Genomic DNA, 17,262 nt, shown 5'->3' with positions numbered 1-17,262 from the left:
ACCGTCTTGGAGAGCTGTTTTGTACTGGACAGTCAGGGAGAGGGGGAGCTGGGGAGTACGGATGCCTGCCCAGCTGGTGTCCCAAGCTGGGAGTTGCCACAACTAAAGATGGCAATGCTGTCCCAAAATGGAGGTGGCTGCTTTCAGTGATGGAATGTCAGGTCGGGTAGGGGAAGCAGTGGCATTGGGCGATGTGTTCAAAGATGCAGTTCAAACCCAGTGCAGGCAGGTGTCGGCCAGGCTGTCCTGGGCCTGCCTGGGCTCCGGGCTCTGCTTGCTGCTTCTTGTCTAGTCTATTTCCTACAACACAACTAGACACCCCGATGATAATAGTGTCACATTTTAAACATGTAAACCATGTAGAATGATCATATCAGAAAAATGTGGTACCCATCACCTCAAATATTCATCATTACGTTTTTTGGGGGGAACATTAAAAATACACTGTTCTAGGTGATTTAAAATACACAGCAAAATATTATAACAGTGGTTCAATTTATGCTGTGAATAGAGCCCTTGCTGTATTCTCTTCCTCTCTACCTGGTCCTCCCGAATCTCTTCCCTCCCTCATCTCTAGGGAAACAGGATGACCTTTCTCCCCCATCCCAGGAAGAGTTCTCTGTCCTCCAGCACACACCCACCACAGGGACAGAGTAATTCAGACTTGGGGATGGCACCAGAAGATCTCAGAAATGACTGTCTCCCACATTAACAAGTGAATTACAACTCCAGACAGAAGACATGGAAAGTAGCCTTTCAACCACCTCTTTAAAAATCCCCATGTTTCCTTTGATGGGCAGAATCACAGCCTCTGAGACAAGCATCTCCTGTACTTCTCTTTTGCAAACAAAGCAATAAAACTTCTTTTCCCCTTTTTCTCAAAACTGCATCTTCATTATTGAATTAGTATTGGGGGCAAGAATGGAGTTTTTAGTAATAGTTTGAGGTATTTAATTCCCACCATGTTTCATCATGAATAAAGGTAGCCAGGTTAGGGGAGGGAGAAGGATGAGACTTTAGAATAGGCCCAAAGTTTCAATTTGGGATGATGAAAATCCCTGGAGATGGGTGTCCCTGATGGTGCCACAACAATGGGAATGTAATCAATCCCACAGATATTGGACAAAAGCATGGAGAAAATTGTGATATTTAGTGTATACTTACCCATAATCACTAATGGAAATAAGATGCAGACAGGTCTTTCAAAACATAAACCAGACACAGAAAGACTAGTGTCATATATTCTTTCCGATATGTGGAAACTATAATAGTGATGACCCTGAACTGGAAGCCTGTTTGCACAGGGGGAGAAGGAGGAAGGATGAAAGGCAGGGACCAAGCTACCCTGTATGCAGGTATCCAAATGTGGCACTGGACCCCGTGAAGTGTGCAACTCCTAGGTGTTAATAACAGTCACTGGAGATGTGGACAGCGTCCTGCTGAGGACAGGAAGGGGTCATTGCCTTAAGGGCTCATCCATTTTCCCCCTCTCATTTTTAATTTTTTTTGTGTGTTTGTGTGTTTGATATTAGGCTGTATTTTAAGATACATGCATGGAGTATAACTTATTCTAATCAAGATCCCATTCTTGTGGTTGAACATCATGTGGAGTTACGTTGGTCATGTATTCATATATGAACACAGAAAAGTTATGTCTGATTCATTCCACTGTCTTTCCTATTCCCATCCATCTTCACTTCCCTTCATTCCCCTTTGTATAATCCAATGAACTTATTTTTTTTTTGTTCTTTTTGTTGGTGCTGGGGATTAGACCAAGGCCTTGTTCATGCAAGGCAAGCACTCTATCAACTGAGCTATATCCCCAGCCTCTAAGAACTTCTATTCTTCCCTCCACGCCCCTGCCGCCATTATGTGTTAGCATCTGCATATCAGAGAGAACATTCGACCTTTTTGAGGGTGGTATTGACCTATTTCCCTTAGCATGACAGTCTTCAGTTCCATCCATTTACTGGCAAATACCATAATCTCATTTTGTTTATGGCTGAGTAATATTTATATATATATATATATATATATATATATATATATATATATATATATATAATCACATTTTCTTTATCCATTCATCTATTTAAGAGCAACTAGGTTGGTTCCATAGCTTATCTATTGTGAATAAATACTGTAAACATTGATGTGGCTGCCTCACTCTAGTATGCTGATTTTAAGTCCTTTGGTTTTAAACCGAGGACTGGGATAACTGGGTTAAATGGTGGTTCCATTCCAAGTATTCTGACAAATCTCCTCACTACTATATAGAGTGGTTGCACCAGTTTGCAGTTTCACCAGCAATGTAAGGGCTCATCCATTTTCTCTTTCTTTTCCTCCACTAGTCTTAGGTAGTCCTGAGAGATTTGGAGAACAAGAACGAATTTGCCTAATTATGAGCCCTGTGCATGGAGCCTCCAAGGTCATATAATAGTAATTGGTTTCTCTCCAGCCCTTCAGCTTTATCATGCCAGTCCAGAGGGTCCATTCCTGGGTCTCCTCCAATATTTGTCTGCTTCAGGAAGATCCTGTCAGTCACTGTCTTCATCTGTATCCCGAGGACAGAAAACAAGTCTCAGATAGTGATTTGGCCAAGGAGGGGCACTGGATCCTCAGCCCAGGGCCATGAGCCAGCAGAGGCCCAGCATCATCGGGTAAGTGTTGAGGGAGATGAGGGATGAGGAGCCAGCGTTGGAGGGCTGTCTCCTAAGCACCAGGACAAGCATGCAGTCAGTGCACCCAGAGGAGAGGACAGCAGTGAGAATCAACTAGGCTGTGAAGACTGGGAAACTTGGATTCTGGTTTGTGCTCAGGGTCTCAGGAATCTCATTAGATGTTTCTCCTTCCACCACAGTGGTTCTCCAGCACATAGATATATGTCAGATATGTGTGTGTATATATATGTGTGTGTGTGTGTGTGTGTGTGTGTGTGTGTGTGTGTCAGATCAGAAGCACACATTATTAAATGTTTGTATTTAACATATGCAGTGGTTACTATTACCAGTAATAACAGGTAGTATTAATGGAACATTTACTAAGTGCCTGGTAATTTCAAAGCAGTGATTCTCAAAGCTGATATAAAGAGGACCACCAAGCCCTTTAAATGCAGATATTTTGACAAAATTGATTTGGAGTGAAACTATAAAATCAATATAAAATAAAATATACACAGGTACATACGTTGATAAATGAAACTTGAGATCCAGTCAACTTAGGAGATTTTTACACATCTTGCTTACAAAATAGAAATGCAAAGAGGGTAGAAGGGATTGGTGATACTAAGGAAAAGATGTAAGGGGAGGCACAGATCAAATTATGGTATGTGCGTGCACAAGTGTGCAACAGAGAAGCTCACCATTCTGCATAATTAACATGCACAATGAAGACCTTACCTAGAACTCAGCTTTGAAATCATCTGGTCCAGAGCTGGGGTTGTGGCTCAGTGGTAGAGCACTTGTCTAGCATGTGTGAGGCACTGGGTTTGATCCTCAGCACCACATAAAAATAAATGAATAAAATAAAGATACTTTGTCCATCTATAACTAAAAAAAAATTTTAAAAAACCCCTAAAAACCATCTGGTCCTATTGCCTTCATAATGATCGTTGACAGTCCCCTTTTGATATGGTAATTTATCTATTTATGCATATTTGACACATTGAGTTTCATCTGAATCTCATTCAAAAAAAATCTTTCTTTCCAAAACCCTGTTAAATGGATAATTATTATTTGTATTTTAAAGATGAGAAAACCACATCATTGTTTGCACATAATTTCTGGTCTTTTGTTTTTGTGTTTTCCACATGACATCATGGATTGAGCTGATACATATAACATACTTGAGTTGTTTTCCAGTAGCTAAAATAGGGGACCTGCAGACCACAAATCAGGCCTCAGTTAGAGGTCCTCATTGTGCATAGTAATTATGCAGAAAGGTAAGTGAAATCTATTAACTAGGCACAAAGAGGTTCCAACTTCCAAATTACATTTAATTTGGGGGCCCTTTCTTGGCTCTAATGTTTTCAAATGAAAATGTCATGATCAGGAAAAATATAATGCAGCAGTGTTAATAGGCCATTGTAGAATAAGAATCAAGAGAAAATCCTCTGTCTTCCTTTGATGCATCATGATGAAATAATATGGAACTGGACCAAAAACAAATAACTGGCAAATATTTTAAAATTTTTAAAAAAGAGTTTCTTAACATTGCATTATCTTTAACTATTGACTGACAGTTTAATTGTATACTAATGACACATTTGTGATTATGATGTCTTATTACTATGTCACTTAACCAAACCTTCAACATGTGAAGATCATCACAGCCAGGGTTAGTATTTTTTTTACATCAAATAATTTTTAAAAAGCCAAAAATGTGGATAAAGCCTACATATTCACAAAAGAGGACACAGTGCATAAATGTCATGTATAACTCATTAACACAAATAAAATAATTTAAAAAAAGAATTATTAAAAACTCGTGGGAGATGACTGTTAAATAACAATGTTTTTTGATAACAAACTATTCAAATAACATAGTTGTATCAGGATATATAAATATTTTAAGGAAGGGAAATTTTTCCATTATAATACATAAAAAAACCATATTTGATAATTTCTTACATGGCAATTATTCTTTTCCTACAATGGCAAAGTAATTCCTATTTTCTACTTTTCTTTGAACAGTAGTTTGCATTTTTCTGGGAACATGGACTTATCTGTAATTCTCTTGGTCTTCTAACATTGCTTTGATCAGTATCACTAAAGTAAGTTTATATATAGTGTGGTGAATAATAACAACCCAAAATTTTAAAACTCAGAAATATACCTGAAGATATATAGAAATCTATGTGAACACTTCAGTTGAGAGTTCTTAAATTCAAAACATGCACAGAGTTTTGGGTGCCTGATATTTTGTTTCTTTAATCTAATCATTATTTTAATGCCTTATTTTCCAATTCAAAAGGTGTCCAAAAAATGTGAAACCCCAAAACTTAACATCTATATCAGAATTCCTCCTCCTGAGCCTCTCAGAGGATCCATACCTGCAGCCTGTCCTCTTTGGACTGTTCCTGTCCATGTACCTGGTCACAGTGCTTGGGAACCTGCTCATCATCCTGGCCGTCAGCTCTGACTCCCACCTCCACACCCCCATGTACTTCTTCCTCTCCAACCTGTCCTTGGCTGACATCTGCTTCATCTCCACCACGGTCCCAAAGATGATTGTGGATATCCAAACTCACAGCAGAGCCATCTCCTATGTGGGCTGCCTGACACAGATGTCTTTTTTTCTCATTTTTGGATGTATGGATGACATGCTTCTGACTGTGATGGCCTATGACCGGTTTGTGGCCATCTGTCACCCCCTGCAATACTCCATTATCATGAACCCCCGTCTCTGTACCATCTTGGTTTTGATGTCATTTTTAATTAGCCTTTTGGACTCCCAGATACACACTTTAATTGCATTACAGTTTGCCTATTTCAAGGATGTGGAAATTTCCAATTACTTCTGTCACCCTTCTCAAATTCTTAATCTTGCCTGTTTTGATTCCTTTAACAGAAACATAGTCATTTATTTTATTGGTGCTATATTTGGCTTTCTTCCTGTCTCGGGAATCCTTCTCTCTTACTCTAAGATATTTTCCTCCATTCTGAGGATCCCATCCTCAGGGGGGAAGTACAAAGCCTTCTCCACCTGTGGGTCTCACCTGGCAGTTGTTTGTCTATTTTATGGAGCAGGCATTGTAGAGTACCTTGGTTCAGTTATGTCACATTCTCCCCAAAACAGTGTGGTGGCTTCAGTGATGTACACTGTGGTCACCCCCATGCTGAATCCCTTCATCTACAGCCTGAGGAACAGGGACATTAAAAGTGCCCTCAGGAGACTGAACATCAGAACAGTGTAAACTCAGGACCTGTGGCATCCATGTGGGACAAAGGGGAAAAGTGAACAAAAGCATGCTTAAAGCTGGTGAGCCCAGGGTCCTTGGTCACATTATTTCTTAAGTTTGTGTACTTTAATTCCTCAGCAAGCTTGATAATAGAATGGGTTTTGACACTTATGGGAGAGGTATGAAAGGGGCTTTTTAAAAATGTGTTCAAAATTCAGTTTGGGAATTGAAATATTTTGCGGAGTTCCATGATGGTGATAATTGTGCAACTGTGTTTGTAATTAATGCCACTGGCAATGTATAGTAAAAATGGCAATTGTTTTATGTACTATTTTTTACCACAATCACCTATGGAAACATAATGAAGTTGACTCTTTAAAAATAAACAAAAATATTAAATTTAGAGGCTTCCTCCTTAGTAGTAGAAGAGTCTAAAATCTGTGTGGATGGTCATTTACTCTTCTTTTTGCTTGGCTACTATTAGGAAGTCCCTAGAGACTTGCATAACATGAATCCATTTGGCCAATGATGAGCTCTGTGCATGGAGACTCCAATGTCCTATTATAATCACTAATCAGCCTGTGCTCCTAGGCCGTTGTGTGATGGCTCTGGGCCACTGGGCTCCAACCCTGTGTTCTCCTCCCATGGTTGTCTGATTGGGAAGCCCTTATCTCACACTGCATTCCTACCATCCTGAGGACAGAGCCCAAGCTTTCATTAGACAGGGAGCACAGAGGGACATGCATCCTTCATCTGTGTGCATGACCCAGCAGAGACAGCACCACTCAGGAAGGGCTGAGGGTGAGGATGCGTGGGAAAGGACCATTAAGGGTGTTGCTTCCTCGTCTTCAGGACAGACATAGCATTTGGGGAAGCCTGATGGTAGAATGGAAATACTCAGAGGAATGTAATCTTTGAGGAATGTCAAGTTTTGGTGCCTGGCTGTGGTGGGAGTCTGGTAATGCCAGGCAAATTTCTGCTTTCCTTTGATGCTGATTCTCCTGTCTGTTGACATCTCACCCATGAGAGCAGAAGATGGGTCCCTCCAACCTGCCTCCTGGGCACTCCAAAAAGATAATGAAGGTGACGACACAGATGAAGTGGAATGACATCCTGGAAACCTCATGCAGCCTTATTCAGGGCTTCTGATGCCGCACCCTGAGCTCCGTGTCCTGTGGAGTCTGTTTCACTTTATCTCCATAGAGTTCCCTCAGATATAACTGTAGATTGTAATCATCATACAGAAAGAGAAAGAGCCAAGTTTTTGTTTTTGGTTTTGGTTTTATGTTGAACAGACTACACGGTTAAGTAGAGAATCTGAAATCATGTTTGAATTTTCCTGCTTGATTAGAGAAACTGAGCATCATATCAGAAAAATCCTGGCAGGTTGAGCCTTGACGAACAAGCCAGCTGTTTTTGTCCATGTCATTCTAGGAAGAGACCCTTGTTCACTGTGTTCTTCCCTTTTGAGGTTCTTGTAGCCCTCAGGGGAGAATGGTGGTTGGAACTTGCAGCCTCTGCTGTGGAAAGGATGACTTCAGGTGGTGGGCAAAGGTCACAGAGAGTGTGGGTGCAGAATAATTCATCCTGAGAATTCAGGTCTCTTTTGTCCCTAGTTCACAATACCTTAGCAATCTCTGCATCCTCTTCCTTGTAAACAGTGCTGAATCTCAAGAGGAGACAGAAGCCAGTCGTGGTGGTGGTCCACACGTGTAATCCAAGCAGCTAGGGAGGCTAAGTCGGGATGATTGCAAGTTCAAAGCCAGTCCCAGCTACTAGTGAGCCCTAACCAACGTAGTGAGACCCTGTCTTAAATAAATTAAAGAAGGAGGAGGAGGAGGAGGAGGAGGAGGAGGAGGAGGAGGAGGAGGAGGAGGAGGAGGAGGAGGAGGAGGTTCTGGATTTGGATCAGTGACAAAGTGCCCTTGTTTTAATTTCCAGTACAAAAAAAAAATTCAAAAGGAAATAGAAAACCAGATGATGATTTTATTTATGCTCAGGAACATAGAAACAGTAAGATAGACTGCCCAGGATGATCTCTACTTAAATCTTTGTGTTGGTTGAGAAACAATTAAAAATTTACCTGCTCTGGATCCAGACAGAGACCATCTAGATTTGAGTCCTCATATCTCCACCTATTTCTGAGACATATGGAAGTTTGTTAATGTGTCTGAGACCCAGCATTGTTATGTGTCTGGATTTTCACTTGATACAACTGCATTGAATATAGATTTAAAAGATACTGGATGCTCCCTATGTGATTAATATGTGATAGCTCCATACAATAAGGAGAAATATGAGATATCATTATTATTATTGCCATTGAGATTTAGGCTGATCACTATATTTTGACTTATATATCCTCTGACATCAAGTTATGGTTTTCCCAGTTCCCTGTAGGACATTTCGTTTTTGTCCTTCTGTGAGTAAACACTGAATATTTGGGGAGAAATTACAAAGTGTATCATTCTGGTTTCCCAGAACCTACACCTTGCTTGGCACATGACACCCATCAAGGATTAAAATCTTGTTAAATACTGTTAGACCCTTCCTTAGTCCATAGAAACAGAGCATGGCGGGTGGCTACTCACCCTCTGGCCATTTATGCCTGTGCTTTCCTCCTTCCAGGGACATCTCAGAGGACGAGAGATAAAATAAAATAATGCTTTTGTCTATGTATTGGAAACAAGGGACTCATTATTTAAAAAACATAGTAACACTGAGTTATTCAAAAGTCATAGAAGAAAATTCCATGAACATAAAAAAGTAGAGGTACAAGGAGAAAAGATAGGTGAACCCTATTGCTCGGGCTCAGAGTCACTGGAGGGTTTCAAGTCACTCCATGTCTCATGAACTTCACCAAGAGACTGTGTTCATCAATAAACTGGCTATCCCCACAGTGATTGAATTCTTCATTAAAAATAACCACTTTGTTGTTAAGCCTCAAACTTGCATCAGTTTCTACATAAGTGCTTGATATGGGTGTTAATATCCATATTTCCAGTAGGGAACATGAGCACAGAGAGGTGGAGAGAAGAAAGATCAGGGCCACCTACCGATCTCCTGAACCCAGAACAGGGGCCTGTTCTCTCCAATGGAGCCAAGGGACATATTATTTCTTACACAGAAAATAAAATTTCTTTGTGCTCTATCATGATTATTGTTTACATATCTTAATAACAGGAGAATGTGTTTTATATTAACTAATCTTTACATTTCACCATAAGTGTAGGTAAATAATGGAATCATTGAACATGCATAAACTATTAAACTCAGGTAAATATCATGTACATGTCATGGAAAATGTCTCCTTTAAAATTTTTATAAGTATTTTTAATTGGAATATTTATGTTATATGGTGTGACATTGCAGAACATGTACACAATGTGGAATTATCAAGTCAGGAAAATCTGGTACCCATAACCTTCAAGATTCATCATTTATTTGCATTGGGAACTTTGAAAATCCATTCTTTGAGCTGTTTTGAAGTAGGTAATTTGAAGTAAGTAATTATTGAGAACTATAGTCCCCTCTGGTGCTACAGATACCAGATTTTATACTCTTCCTTTACACTTTCCTTCCTTCCTTTCCTTTCATACATGGTATTAATCCCACAGGAGCTCTGCCAGTGAGTTACATCCCCATCCCTTTTTAGTTTTTACTGAGACAAAGTTTTACTAAATTGTTGAGGCAGGCCTTAAACTTGTGATCCTCCTGCCTCAACCTCCTAAGCAGCTGGGATTAAAGACTTGCACTACCATGACGGACTCTTTTCTATAAGGGTGTTTTCATACCTAATAAGCAACCTATCTCTATGCCCCCATCCTCTTATGTTTCCCAGCCACGATAGTACTTATGCTATTCTCTACTTATATGACATCTATGTTTTTATCTTTACATCTTCCATATGTGAGAACATATAGGTATTCCTTTTGGGGATTTATTTCACCTATATGATATCTACTAGTTAAATCTAAAAGATGAAGAATGTATAATATGTCAAAATTATTCACCTTTATAGCTGAATAATATTCTGTTGACTATATATACCAAATGTTCTTTATCCATCCATCCATTGATGGAAACCTTGACTGTTTCCTATCTTAACTATTAGGAGTTGAGTCACAAGTAGAGACACACAAAGATTTTGAAGACAATGTTGCAAAATAAACTGAAAAATTAAGTGATGTTCCTCGATCATATAATGGCTTATATCTGTAAAAGAGTTTGAAGTAGATGTTCACTGACAGACTTAAAATGTTGATGCAAATCAGTTTTCTTCAGGAACAGTAAGTATTACGTACTATTTAAATGAGACTTGGCTACCTTTTAGGCAAACTTGTAAGAACTGTTGTAAGTTTATTAGATATCTAATAAATTTAGAAGTATAAAATTATCAACTGGAAAATTATGTTCTTCCTGCAGATAATGCTGTGTCCCAATTAAAATACTTGAAATAGATATACATACTTTATCGTGAGAGTCAAATACTTGTGACACACAAGGTCACACTGAGGAAGCGTGTGTAGGACATTGTTCAGTTGTTATCATTTCTGTGCAGTGGGGCAGGTTTTACTATCTATGACATTCACTGCCATAGGAATTCATTTCTAGATGATCTGTATCCACAGGGAAAGAAGGCTCCTTATAGGATGGATGTGTGAAGAATGCATAAAATGAAGTAACATACAATTTTGGTAATCTTCCTAACATTTAAATTAATCTTCATGCAATTCCATTTAAATCTCCTGTGATCTGAAGTTACCACTTCCCTATTTCTGTAATGGTGCATTTTATTTTCTCCCATAAACATATATTTAAATATGTAGAGAGGAACCCCCTCTTTCATTTATGATCACCCACAACTTTCTATTCTTGGCATAGAGTTGACATCACCAATAAAACTTATTTTATTCATTAAATACGCTTTCCTCAGTTCACAAAAATTGGGCAGAGTTAGTGGGGCTCCAACACACTTTTCTGTCTAGTACTTTAGCACTTTTCTGTCTGTACGGCTTTTTGCTATTTTTTATTGTTTCTTTTTACTTATGCATAATCTAAGGATTCATTTTGACCTAATCATAAAGGTATGGGATATAATTTGTTCTAGTTTAGCTACTAGTACTTCCCCTTTTCCTCCTCTCCCCTCCTCACCCTGTTCCACTCCACTGATATTTATACTGTTTGCTTTCAGGTATTTTTAATTTGTTTGTTTTTGCTTTGTTTTTAGTGTCTTGTCCTTTAAGGAACGTCTTCAAAATTAGAGAGAAGTCATAATTGCTCTTTGTTGAATCTCTGTCACAGACTCTGGGCTCCTGGGAAGCCCTTTGGTAATATCTACAACCTCTAATTATTCTAAGAGCCTTGCAGAGATATTCTTAAGCAGAAAAAGGCAAAAAGAGGAAGGAAGTTGGGGGGGTAGACCTTGGGCTGTGACACATTTTACCCTTCCTATTACTATAGCAAATGCCTGAATCAAATTATAAACAGAGAACATTTGCTTTGTCTCACAGCAAATTGGATGGGTTAGATGGATCTTACCAAAAAATGAAAGAAATGAATAGTTTACATGAAATTTCTCCAGTCATCATTTCATCATTACCCTTCACCAGTATCACCAATATGTCTTCTTAATTCTATTATCTTTTTTTCCCAGTCTTTTGATCTCCCATCTGTCAATCTGATTTAAATTTCAAAGATAAGGGAATCACTAATTTCTCCTGTGACCCTTTCAACTCTTGATCTTGTGGGTTCTGACATTATTTTTTACCGATAATACACTGATGTACTTTACTGGGGCCTGATTTAGATTTCTTCCTCACTCAGGACAGGGGTGAGGAATTTAGTATAAAATTCTTTCCTTCATTCTTAGAAACCCATCATCAAGTGGGAAACATGAAGCCTTCACCACCTGGGGTCTCAACTTCTAGTTGTTTATTTTGTGGATAATGCAATGAAGTGCCCCTCGGTTTAGCTGTATCACATTTTCCCTCAAAGATAAGTTGGTTCAGTGATGTTCACTGGTAACCCCAGTGCTGAATCCCTTCATCTGCAGCCTGAGGAACAGGAAAATTAAAAACACTTAAGGAGGCTAATAGACAACAGTGTGATGTCAGAACTTGTAGCATCCATTTGAGATACAGATTGGAGAAGGCAGCACAGCAAAGTGAATGTAATTATTGTCACCAAACAGTCCATAAAAATGGCTAAAATGGTAAATTTTTATTATGTGTGCTAACATAATAAAATATGGAAATAAAAAGTAGATGGATCTTACCAAAAAATGAAAGAAAGAAATGAATAGTTTACATGAAATTTCCCCTGAGTAGAGGAGAACCCCAAATCCTATTGAGGACATTCATTTTCCATTTTTAATCTTGCATTATTGTTAGCAAAACCTTAGGGATTTGTGTAGTGAAGACCAATGTGAGTAATTATGAGCTCCATGTACTGAGCCTCCAAGGTCTTGATCTAGTAAATGCTCAGCCTGTGCCTCCAGTCTGGTTGGCACCACACCTGGGTTGTCTTCTGCCCTGGTTCTCTGCACAAGGAAGCTCCTATGGGTCATGTTATTCAGATCCATCTTGAGGAACAAGCTTGAGCCTTAATTACACAACGGGAAGGGGAGGTTCATCAATTCTGCCATCCAAGGTCATGACCAAGCAGGCACTCAGCACAACCAAGTAAGTGCTGAGGGGGACAGGGATGGAAGAAGGACTAACAGAAGCTGTACTTGTTGTCCTTAGAAGACATATGACAGTTGAGGTAGACAGATGGAGAATGACAGTGTAAAATTTCAGGTACGTGGACTGTGAATTTTATGTCCTAAATTGTGATGGAATTCCAAAAATCTTATTCAAAATTTTACTTTCTGCCCACAGTACTCTACTTGCCATGGACATCACACCCACAACAGCAGGAAATGGGTCTGAGTGACCTATTTCATAACTACTCCAAGGTATTGATGGTGGGAGGGGGTGACGGTGCCGTGACATCGTGCACCAGTGTTTCTGGTTCCTAGGTGCCAGGCACTGAGCTCTGTGTTCTATATAGCATGTTTCATCTCTTGTGGACAGTCTTCTCCAAGATACATGTTCCCATGCTGTCATCCTTTTATAGGAAGGAAGGAGCCAGCACTTTTGTGTAACAAAGACAAGAGAAGGTGGTTAGGTAGAGAAGCATGAAGGCTTGCTTCAGTTGATCTGCATGATAATGACGCAGGGCTGTCCTGCCAGTGGGATCCTGCCAGGTGGGGCTGTTGACAACACACCCAGCATCTCACCTGCCTTCACACCAGGAGAGATTTCCTCAGTATTGTATTCTTTCCTTTTGTGAGAGTCCAGGTAGATCACAGTGGAGATCCCTGACTGGCACCTGGTGCATGGAATATAGGTAGGATAGCTATACAAAATAAGCAGTGATTAAAAAATAAATAAATAAATAAAAGAGCAGGCACAGAATAATTCTGCTCAAATCTTTCTTTTTTCCCTAGTCCAGATTACCTTTGAAAGTTGTTCCTATCTCCCTCTGATGTTGTAATGAGCCTCATACAGAGAAATAAAGTCAGATCTTGGTACCATTTCTTCCAGAAATCTGGAGGGACTTTAAACATGTACCTCAAATGTCCCTGTGGTTGTGACCACTGGAACTCTTCTTAAACTTTCTGGTGGTTTGGAAACAATAAAACACTTTATTCTTCTAGTTCCAGAGTCTGGCACTTAATTTCCAATGTTGCTGGCTTCACTTATTGTTTCCGTGACATAGAGCAGGTGGCTCTTGTCTCCTAGTCTGAGCACTGTTGCGTGAGTTGATTTCTGGGTGACAAGTGCACTGAGTAAGGACTGCAGGAGTGAGTCGTGTTGCAAATGTGAAGAAGGCAAACGTTGCTGGACAAAATGAAATTTTCCTCTTTTGTGGCAAAGAGCTCCTCCCACTTTGTGGACTCTCTTTTCATGTTGTGCCTTGTTCCCTTTGCTGTGCAGAAGCTTTCTGATTTTATGCCATCCCTCTTGATGGCTCTTGGTTTTATTTCTTGAACTTCAGGGGTCTTGTTATGAAAGTGGTTGCTACACCACTGGGTGGGAGTGTTTCCTTCTAGCAGTTGCAAAGTTTCTAGTGCAATTCCCAGGTTTTTGATTCACTTTGAATTGAGTGCTTTTGTGGGGCAAGAGACAGGGAGTTTCATTCTTCTGCATATGGATATTATTTTCCCAGCACCAATTGATAAAGAAGGCTATCTACAAATCTAACCAAGGAAGTGAAAGGCCTCTACAACTAAATTATCGAAGACTGAAGAAAGAAACCCAAGAAGACCTTAGAAGATGGAAAGACATCCTATGTTCTTGGTTAGGTAGAATAAATATCGCCAAAATGGGAATATTATCAAAAGCATTATACAGATTAAGTACAATCACCATTAAAATATGAATGACATTTTCATAGAGGGGAATAAAGTCCTAAAATTCATGTGAAAAAAATATATAAAAACCAAAGCAATCCTGAGAAATATAAGAAATACTGGAGGCAGCATAATACCCAATCTCAGATGATACTCCAGAACTAGAGTAAAAACAACAGCGTGGCATTGACGTAAAACAGACTTTAAGGCAAATGTAATAGAATAGAAGACACAGAGGCAAATCCACATAGATCAGTCATCTGATCTTTGACAACAGTGCCAAAAATTCATTAGTTTTAATCATTGACTGTTACTTTGATTCATGACACATTTATGGTGAGGGATATCACAAGACTATATGGATTTAATTAAACCATATTTATGAAAATTTGAATTTCATCATGCCTGGAATCAGAGTTATTTGATTTTTGTTACATGATTTCTAAACTCAAAAAATTGAATGAGGTCTTCTAACTACAAAAGTGGTATATCAGAAAATTCAGTAACTGGAAAATAACCAGCATATAACAATCTTCTGCATATAAACTATTAAATTCAGTGTGCAGATAATTTGCTTGTTTTTACATGGTGTTTAACATACTTCAAGTAAAAGGATTTTGGCCCATTGCCTTAGAATAATTATCGTTTCACTGCTGCTTATTTTTTTGGGTGGGGGGGCGGTACCAGGGATTGAACTCAGGGACACTCAACCACTGAGTTACCTCCCCAGCACTATTTTGTATTTTATTTAGAGACAGGGTCTCACTGACTTGCTCAGGGGCTTGTTGCTGACACTTGCTTTGAACTGCAGATCCTCCTGCCTCAACCTTCCGAGTCACTGGAATTATAGGTGTGGGACACCACACCTGGCTGTTTGACTGCTTCTTAACCTTCATAAGTAGAATGATTTCATTTATAAAGGTAAAAGGATATTAGTACTTTCTTTTCTCAAAAGTGTTGGGTTTATTTTACAATAATAATGGACTAGCTCTCTATAATTCTGTTGGTCTTCTAACATTGCCCCTTTCAATATCTCTAAAATATAGAATGATGTGAATGAAACAGAAACCAACCCTGAAGAGTTTATGATGACTAAGTTGATCACAGCTGAGAAGTATTAGAGAAGCACACTGATGTTAAAGTGTGAACGAATACTTCATTATACTTAAATTCAAAATATATGGAAACAACTCTATGTCTGCAGTTATCTTTTTTTTTTTAACCTGCATCTCTGTTTCAAAAATGGTCACCAATATAGAATCACAAAATCTAACATCTGTATCAGAATTCCATCTCATGGAGCTCTCAGAGGATCCAGAACTACAGCCTGTGCTTGTGGGACTGTTCCTGTCCATGTACCTGGTCACAGTGCTTGGGAACCTGCTCATCATCCTGATCATCAGCTCTGACCCCCACCTCCACACCCCCATGTACTTCTTCCTCTCCAACCTGTCCTTGGCTGACATTGGTTTCATCTCCACCACGGTCCCTAAGATGATTGTGAACATCCAAACTCACAGCAGAGTCATCTCCTATGTGGGCTGCCTGACACAGATGTCCCTTTTTATCCTTTCTGGGTGTATGGATGACATGCTTCTGACTGTGATGGCCTATGACCGGTTCGTGGCCATCTGCCATCCCCTGCATTACTCAGTCATCATGAACCCTCGCCTCTGTGGTTTCTTGGTTCTGATGTCCTTTTTGATCGGCTTTTTTGATTCTCAGCTGCATAACTTGATTGTCTTAAACTTTCCCTACTTCAAGGATGTGGAAATTGCTAATTTCTTCTGTGACCCTTCTCAACTACTTCATCTTGGCTGTTCTGACACTTTAACAAATAACATAGTCATGTATGTTGTTGTTGCCGTTTCTGGATTTCTTCCTATCTCAGGGATCCTTTTCTCTTACTATAGAATTCTTTCCTCCATTCGGAGTATCCCTTCCTCAGGGGGGAGGTACAAAGCCTTCTCCACCTGTGGCTCTCACCTGGCAGTTGTTGGCTTATTTTACGGGACAGGCCTTTCAGCATATCTCGGTTCAGCTGTCTCACTTTCTCCCAGAACATGTGCGGTGTTCTCAGTAATGTACACAGTTGTCAGCCCTATGATGAATCCCTTCATTTATAGCCTGAGGAACAGGGACATTAAAACCGCCCTGAGAAGGATACACAACAATGAGGACAATCACAGAACCTGAGGCCTTTGTTTTTAATAGAGGATAGAATTGGCAGTGAAACTAAACATGTAGACCCGTGAGTGGTGTGTCTTGCTCACAATATTTTTGTAGATTAAGGAGTTTAATTCCTCATCATGTTTCATGAACAAATGGCCATTACCATTTTTATTTGAAAGAGGAAGGAAGCTGGGCACAGTAACGTGACTTTGGAGGCTGAGGCAGGAGAATCACAATTTCTAGGCTATTCTCAGCAACTTGGCGAGGCCCTAAGCAAATCAGTGAGACCCTGTCTCTAAATAAAAATATAAAAGGGTTGGGGTTGTGGCTTATTGGTTAAGTACCCCTGGGTTAAATCCCCAGTATCAAGGGGGGAAAAAGAATGAGAAATAAAATTTTTTAAATGGTTACAAAATTTCAGTTTGTGAAGAGAAAAAAAATTCTGGAAATGGGTGTTGGTGATAACTGTATAAAAAAGTGAATGCAATTAATACCACTGAATGGCATAAAAATGGTGAAAAGTGTAATGTTGTCATTTTTTATCACAATAATCAATGGAAAAATACAAGTGGATCTCTAAATATGAGCAAGGAAAGATGGGAAACAAATTAAGTAAATAGTACCAGGGGCTTATTCTTCCACAGAGGGAGTGCCTAGAACTTTGGTGGGCGTTCATTCCCTCTTCCTTTTTCTTCTACTAATGAAGAAGTCCTCAGAGATTGTGATTGCATGGGCCAATTTGGTTAATTGTGACCTCTGAGTACTGAACCTACACAGTCATTTCATAATAAAT

At 39.4% G+C, this 17,262-nt stretch overlaps 2 protein-coding genes across 2 annotated transcripts; both read left to right on the top strand.

Moving 5' to 3' along the window:
• The first annotated feature begins 2,252 nt into the window (after positions 1 to 2,252).
• LOC124092234 (olfactory receptor 7E24-like) lies at positions 2,253 to 5,914 on the top strand. Its single transcript, XM_046443703.2, has 2 exons — positions 2,253 to 2,660; positions 4,972 to 5,914. Exons 1-2 carry the CDS (start codon positions 2,632 to 2,634, stop codon positions 5,912 to 5,914), a joined length of 972 nt encoding a protein of 323 aa, XP_046299659.1. The 5' UTR covers positions 2,253 to 2,631.
• Positions 5,915 to 15,530: 9,616 nt separating this feature from the next.
• Positions 15,531 to 16,493, top strand: LOC124092259 (olfactory receptor 7E24-like). The gene has a single exon (XM_046443726.1). The coding sequence runs from the start codon at positions 15,540 to 15,542 to the stop codon at positions 16,491 to 16,493; it is 954 nt and encodes a 317-aa protein (XP_046299682.1). The 5' UTR covers positions 15,531 to 15,539.
• Positions 16,494 to 17,262: the final 769 nt, after the last annotated feature.

Source organism: Marmota monax, unplaced genomic scaffold (assembly GCF_021218885.2).
Source record: "Marmota monax isolate L192 unplaced genomic scaffold, Marmota_monax_Labrador192_F-V1.1 WCK01_AAM20220418_F8-fsc00102, whole genome shotgun sequence".
In the NCBI taxonomy this organism is placed as follows: Eukaryota; Metazoa; Chordata; class Mammalia; order Rodentia; family Sciuridae; genus Marmota; species Marmota monax.
This window is presented reverse-complemented; position numbering and strand designations above follow the sequence as displayed.